This window comes from Engraulis encrasicolus, unplaced genomic scaffold (assembly GCF_034702125.1).
Source record: "Engraulis encrasicolus isolate BLACKSEA-1 unplaced genomic scaffold, IST_EnEncr_1.0 scaffold_249_np1212, whole genome shotgun sequence".
Taxonomy (NCBI): Eukaryota; Metazoa; Chordata; class Actinopteri; order Clupeiformes; family Engraulidae; genus Engraulis; species Engraulis encrasicolus.
The window spans coordinates 5,001-12,815 of NW_026945533.1; the positions used below are offsets into that span (position 1 = coordinate 5,001).

General features: G+C 41.9%; 1 protein-coding gene across 1 annotated transcript in view; it reads right to left on the bottom strand.

The window, feature by feature from the left end:
* LOC134442823 (uncharacterized) overlaps window positions 1-1,763 on the bottom strand; it is a gene marked incomplete at its 3' end in the record, with an annotated part of 6,710 nt that extends 4,947 nt beyond the window's left edge. The window contains exons 1-3 of the mRNA XM_063192780.1: window positions 1,579-1,763; window positions 1,179-1,271; window positions 797-976 (exon numbers count right to left, since the gene is read on the bottom strand). Coding sequence (XP_063048850.1) covers window positions 797-976; window positions 1,179-1,271; window positions 1,579-1,692 — 387 coding nt within the window. The remainder of the gene's footprint in view (window positions 1-796; window positions 977-1,178; window positions 1,272-1,578) is intronic.
* Between the last annotated feature and the right edge of the window lie 6,052 nt (window positions 1,764-7,815).

Genomic DNA, 7,815 nt, shown 5'->3' on the forward strand with positions numbered 1-7,815 from the left:
TTGTATCAAACATTTGACATATGGTAAACCAAGATAAAGATAACAGCATGCGCCATCAATGTAACAAAGTTATATAAGTTAAAGTCCACTCTCCTAAATGAGCGTGACTTCCCCCGTTGAGCTACAGTCATTCTCCCGGTCTCCTAGAGTGCGTCTTAATATGCCACCTTGCCTCCTCCACTTGCCTCCTCCACTTGCTTCTCGTCATGATGACATCACTGACAACAGCATTATATTTCAATATCTTGCAAAAGCTCAATTGTAGAGTCTTTTTCTCATTTGCAATTGGGATGGTGAATGAAAAACAGTCCCTCAAAAGTTGTTGTGGCTATACTGACAGCTGGGAAACTTAATCGTTTTCTCCACGGAGGAGGGGCCAGGAGGCGGGACGAGGAGACAAGCGCAAGTGGAAGAGGCAAGGTGGCATATTAAGACGCACTCAGTGCCTCCTCAACGGGCATGGCTGCCAGTGCCACAGGATTGCATGCGTCATTTGAATCCCAGAAGAAACCGCTTATGAATTGTCTCCTGGTCTCCTACAGGGGCATGGCTATATGATGGTGGCTGAAAGCTTCTAGTAATCTTGATTCTGGGAGGAACACCTCACGAACCCTCTCCTATCTATCATCTCTGATTCTTTTACATGTACATTTTCACAACATTTTTGCAGGACACACTTGGGAAACAGTTGAGACATTAAACATTATGTTAGCATTTTCCCTTAGCCCGTTTTCTCTCTCTCTCTCTCACACACACACACACACACACACACACACACACACACACACACACACACCTGGTTGGCTTGTGCTAGTGAGTGGTCTTTGTCCTCCAGGTGTTTCTGGAGTTCATGGACCTGGAGCTTCAGTTGTCGGTTTGACTCCACCTGATCTGATAGGCTCCTCGTACCTTCAGACGCCCTCTCTTCCAGGCGCTGGATTAACACGCGCAGAGCCATATTCCTCTGGACTTCATTCTGATCAGTGCATAAACAGCAAACATGAACAGAGAGACAGAGAGACAGAGAGACAGACAGACAGACAGACAGACAGACAGACAGACAGACAGACAGACAGACACACACACACACATAATAGCATTATATCTACATTTTAAACTTGCAGTTCATATTGCGTTTTTTTCACACCAGGAGGCATCTACAACTATTGCTTGTTTACCTGTAAAACTTCTGAGATGAACTGGCGGACCTTCTCGAGGTCAGCGCTGGTTTGCTTGTGAGATGCGTCCACATGCTGGTGTATGGCGTTTATCTACAATTTAACAAACATATAATGTATAATTCATGTAGGCCTAGAACTAGGCTAGGCAATAGACTCACGCAGCCCGCTAGCGATACCGGGGACAACCTCCAAACATAGAGAAATCAACCGGTAGCACAGGCGGAGTTGTGGGAGCCATATTTCCCATTACAAAAATAACACTGTGCGTCCGTGCGACTGTTGTTTTGGCTGTATTGTATAGTCGGCGCTTTCCCCCAAATGCTGAATGTTGCTGGTGCTTTTTGGCATATCGCTTTGGATAAAAGCGTCCACCAAATGTAGCCTAGTTCTAGCTTACCTCGGAATTTAGCGTGTGCCCGTTCTGCTGCCTCGCAAGGCGTCCAAGATGCGACTTCAAGCTCTCGGGCAAAGAGGCGCACCATCGCGGAGGGTAGTCTGTCCGTTTCTGCATTTCTGCTGTAGTCTATTACCGATTTAATGAAGTAAAACAGAGGACTGTGTAATTAAAAATCCTAGCCACTCGTCTCCAATAGAGGTTTACCAACTGAAATACCACCAGATGAGCCGGATTTCCTCGAAGGCCGACCTCCAGCCACCTCTCGGAGGTAGAATAAAACAGAAATAAAAGAGAACTGGCACATCGGTTGGAAGATTTGTTTTGATTTCTCTGTTGTTTTGATTTTCCCTTCTCTCCTGTCTACTTCTTCTTTTTCATTAAAAAAAAAACAGCATCTCCTCGTTGTTCTATCTTCACCGCCCTCTTGCGGTCTGGATGAGAAGACATCAGCTCCCATTCAATCATCAAACATCAACTCGGCGTGTGTGGTTGATATAGGCTACAGTGCATGCCTATTGCGTAGATTTCATTTATGTCAACTCACATCGTGTTATATCACTTAACTTGGTTGTTGTTGTTTTTTAATGACAGAGAATTAGATGTCAGAGAAAGAGCACCGGCCTGTGTTCTTTGCTATATAGGCCTGCAGGGATTTTTTTTTGTTTGTTTTAAATAAAATAATCTGGTTCAGGTTTCATGGCCTTGATGCTTTTCCTTGTTTGGGACTTTTTGGTATCAAAGCTGTAGGTGGGCCGCACTGTGCTGTGCTGCAGTGATTACCAACTTTAAAAAAAAAAAAGAAAGAAAAAAGGGACCCCCTAATCCTCTTGTCAAGCCATGAGTACCTAACTCATGCTCTGCTATATCTGTTCCTAATCCCAATATGACTATGCTAAAATAATAGATTAATTTTCACGCTGCCTATTCACTTGAATTGCCCCACTGCTGCTATGGTTATCCAAACGTCTGCAGGGGCGGGGAGGGGGTGCTGACAGAACTCTGAATATGTGAAAGTGAAAGACTCTGAATTGGCATCAGGACAATATAATAGGAAGGGCGGCCGGGCCACGGTGTCATGTGCCATCCTCGACATTTGCCTGTCACATAGCCTACTAGATTGAGTGAAGTAAACAAAATCTTTACATCATTACCATGGCCTAAAAATGAATCATAATACTGTACATGTATACACTTTCGTTCACTGTATAATTTATATACCCTGAATTGACTTTGAGGACAGCATCAAGTAGGCCTACCAACCATGCCATTCACCCATCATATCACAGTTAGATTGACAGTGGCCATAGTGCCTTACAGAGGCAGTTGCACATCAACACACGTTTATATACTGAAAATTATCTTCATAACACCTCCTTCATCTTGTGACAAAGAGTTATGGTCCAATTTTGCAAGGGTAGGCCTATGTCAAATTTGCACTAACTACATTATCCAACCTAATGCCAAGGCTTTGAAGGCCTTTTTCAATGTTGCCGTAGTTACTGCATTTTGCCTTTGGAGTGCAGCATAGGATAGATATACAGTAGGCCTACCCATAGACATAGATGTCTATGCCTTGAACCGCCCATTGCCAGTCTAGGTTAATCTATGTCTATGGTCCTACCATACAACTCGAAAACCATAGACAGGATTGCAGTTTGTTTGATGACCTTGTACAGCTACAAGTAGCAATCAATTGAAATTTCTCTTGTAATTTCAGTAGGCCTATATGTTGCAATCTTGAATACTTGGTTCTTTTTAATTTTGTAGTCACATTTAGGATTAGACCTATGCAGTAGTCCAGAGGTGGGCAAACTGAGGACCAGGGGCCACATGAGGCCCGCTGAAGCATTTCATGTGGCCATCAGACTCTTTACAAGAAAGAATACAAATACAAATTCATATGGTCCCTCAACATAAACAACCTAAAACAGGGGTTTTGCAAACTTAGGACTGCATCAAAATACATTTAATTTTACAATGTGCAGGAATGGCATTTCTGGCACACACACTATACACACTATCTCTTCTTATTGACACGGCCAAGTTGACTGCGACATCTGGGCCAAAATCTTTATCTTATTATCTTTAATGATTTGTGAATATAGTAAGTTAATGAATACTGTATACCAATAGTACAAAGTAGTAAAAATGAGCTCAACAAAATGTGTACAAAAAATGGGTTGTGACCAGATAAAAAGGTACTTTTCAACTTAACACATTGCATTTAACAGACACTTCCACCCAAAACCACTTAAGTGAGTGCAACTTAAAAATGTGTGGAAATACAGATTTACATACAATTGTTAACGCACAGAAAAGGTTTTTACGATGCAATTCACTTTTTGTGCATAATGTCAATACCATATACATTAAAATCCCAATGGAAATGAAAGCATTTTTCAAAAAAGAAGTAGGCCTATGTGCTTTTAAGTGAGATGTTGAAGATACTTTGTAAGCTGTACTTCATTTTGCAAGAGTGAGAACCTGTTTTCCATTTTGTGCAAGCAAACATTTTTGCAGTAATTTGGGCAGAAAAAAACACTATGAGACAAAAGTGTGTCAGCAATTTAAAAAGGCCCCTGTAATATGGGAATGCTTTGGTACAGGAATGTAAATACACACATATAATAGAACAACAAAATCAAAATGGGTAAATGATAAAGTAATAGCAATACAAACTACCACCACAAAACAAACCTAGTTTTCTTTCCAAACCAACCATCCAAGATCAACAAACATACCTCACTTCTACCAAACTAGCAAAGTAGCCTCACAACAAAACCTCCCATCGCAATAGTTGAGCAGCCCCTAACAATGTACATATACCTACTAAATTGTTGCTGCTAGTACGCTTACACTGTACATAGAATAAATGTATGCCTCTGATTATGGTGTAATCACTCAGAAAAGGATTCACTAATAAAGAGGCGAAACACTGCTAAATATAGAAGCGTTTGTCATTGCAGCTATAAAACCAACGTGGGCTGACCGAGATTCACAATATGTAGATATTGTGTGTGTGTGTGTGTGTGTGTGTGTGTGTGTGTGTGTGTGTGTGTGTGTGTGTGTGTGTGTGTGTGTGTGTGTGTGTGTGTGTGTGTGTGTGTGTGTGTGTGCAGGGCTGTAGTGGAGGGTAAACGCACGTAAACGCCGTTTACGCACCTCTGGAATTTAGGAAATAGCGTTTACCCACCTCTAAATAGCGTTAACCCACCTCTAAATAGCGTTTACGCAGCTCTTAATGGCAATTACGCACGTCAAAGTTCCCTGCGTCTTGTGATATGCCGTTGGAATAATCCAAAATAAATTTGCTGTCATTTAAAAAATAATGTTGAACATAGGCCTACTTAACGCTTTAGTAGGAATCGTTTTCATCTGCTCGGGTATGTGACCTTCCAATCAGTGCCTTTCGGCTGCGGCGGCGACACCAATCAGGATCCAGGGAATATGTAAACACATAGGCCTACACGTTGTGTAGTTGCCTGCCTGCATAGTTAATCATAGTTAATCATCATGGATAGGGTGACCAGACGTCCTCTTTTTCTTTTACTTTTGAGACCTAAAAAATGAGCGGGGGGAATTTCAGAAATGTCCGGGATTTTGTTGGACTGCCTGAAATATAGACCTTATTCATATGCATTGTAATGTTCATTCCGTTCCATTTGACTCCACTGCAGGTTTCTCTCTACCGTTCGCAAATTAGTCACGCCCTTCTCATCAAATCTAGCCACTTCGCACCGTGTGTCCGAAAGAAGTAGGGGACAAGCCAGTGCGCCCCATGTTTACAAGCGAAAGCGCATCTGTCCGCCAGTTCTACGGATGGCAATGCCGATAGAAACGCAAATGCACGTTCGCGGTGGAGTTGAAAAAAAAAAAAAATCCCGCGTGTGAAGCCTGGTATAATCTAACACAGGAGTAGGCCTAAGCCTAGTAACACCACCAAATCCATCATTTAGGGAGGTACACGTTTTGTTACACCTTGTCACAAGATTCTTTCATGATATGACATTTCCAAGTTATTTGCAAAAGCAAGTTCTCAGAGCTAGAAGGACTCATTCCTGAGTTAAGAAATTAAGCTTCTTCTTCATCAGCTTCTTCTTCTGTCTATTGCCTTTGCAGTTATTGATAACGCTGTATGGGTTATCTTATTAATGGTAGGTAAAACTCCAGTTCCTCTCTTAATGGCTGCAGTGCCTATTGCTAATCTCTGAGCATGCCACTACAAGTAGCCTAGCTAAGTAGGCCTAATGGATGACAGTGGAGGGGTAAATTGTGTGCTGTCTTATGCTACATTTTAGGCTTATATGTTTATAATAGCACTTCATTATCAATTCAGTTGAAAACCACAAATGTGTGTTTTTTATAATTAGTTTCCAATGTTATATAGCTTAATGCCGTTCATCTTTGTGGGGAATGGCTGAGATGGGCCTACATGATGGTGAATCTATTTTTAAAAACCTAATGCAGAAATTGGAATATGCCTATGAAATTGAGCTGCATTGTTATGCTGTTGATCTACTCCAATAGGCTATAGGTGTTAGGCCTACTATCTAGGATTGTAACAAAGGCACACTCTGCATCATATGATCACACAAATTATGTGATATGCCTAATAGGCCTAACTGAAGAGATTTATTTTGTCATTTATAGTAGACAAATGAATGTGCATGCCAAAAAGTTCTAGTGGCTTTTAAACAAATGACCATTTTGGATGCATTGATACCGATACTTTATAGGCCTACTATCATGCCTGGCCTCATACCCATTTTCATACACAGATACACCGATGACACCCCCCCCCACCACCCCCCCCCCCAAAAAAAAATGCGTTGCGTCGCGTTGCGTCGCGTCGCGTCACGGTCTGTCTGATCAAAAAAATCATAGTTTACCCACCTCTAATTTGACCACTACAGCCCTGTGTGTGTGTGTGTGTGTGTGTGTGTGTGTGTGTGTGTGTGTGTGTGTGTGTGTGTGTGTGTGTGTGTGTGTGTATGTGTGTGTGTGTGTGTGTGTGTGTGTGTGTGTCTGTCTGTCTGTCTGTCTGTCTGTCTGTCTGTCTGTCTGTCTGTCTGTCTGTCTGTCTGTCTGTCTGTCTGTCTGTCTGTCTGTCTGTCTGTCTGTTGCCCGAGTGAGTGTTTTATGGCAACCCCATCCTGACCTGCTCTCATATTTTATTATTTGTGTACTGTGTACAAATACACATTTTGCCACTATGGGCAAGCAGGTTGTCTGTGTTCCCTTTTAGCATTTTAGTTTCTTAGCTTGACACTATACTCTATACAGCATTTTGGCCAGTTCCCACTGTTTTAAACTTAATTACTTTGCTTTGCTTTACTTTACAAACTTTGGTTGGCTTTACTAGTTACATGTGTGCAGATATTTTTGTATGTGTTTACTTATTATAAGTATAGCATATACACTGGTGGGTAAAAAAAAAAAAAAACTCTCGAGACAGGCAAAACCGGAGATTTAAAAATCCACATGTTAAAACAGCTTCTTAAAATTCAAGCCCATGTTTAAGCATCAGGCGTTTTAAGCCTCAGCTGACTGGGCAACACAAGCAGGACTCTCACTTCCACTTCCAATTTCACACCACTAGGTGGTGTGGGTGAGGGGAGGGAACGGCCACGACCAGCACTCTCCACTGCTGTTCAACAGACCAGAGCACACCGTCCTAAGCTGACTCCACCTCAAACATCTCAGCTCAAACCTACACATGGCTGAAGTGCCCTTGAGCAAGGCACCTAACCCCACATTGCTCCAGGGTCAGGGACTGTAACCAATACCCTGAAAAATAATAACTGTAAGTCGCTTCGAATAAATGAAAGCATCCGCTAAGTGCAATGGAATGCTAGCTGGTTAAAGCGTGAAGACCCGTAGCATCAGCAAGGTTGCTGGCTTGATTCCAGTGTGCAGTGAAACAGCTTGCGTGTGTGTCTAAAGAAGCCTAGCGGTCTCCACGTGGCTCTGGTGAGATCTTCCACCTGCAAACAAAAACAGCACACAGGATAATAATAGCGCAGATCAAAGACTAAAACATCAGCACACCAAGGAATAAAACCAATAGTGTATACCGTAGATACACTGACAACGAAACAAAAGGCAACATAAAACAGGAAATACAAATCAATAGGACACATCTGTATAAACCAAGACAACAAACTAATTGTTCACATATTGTGTATAAACCAAAGATAAATAAACTAAGATAATAGCAGACGTATAAGATAGTAGCAA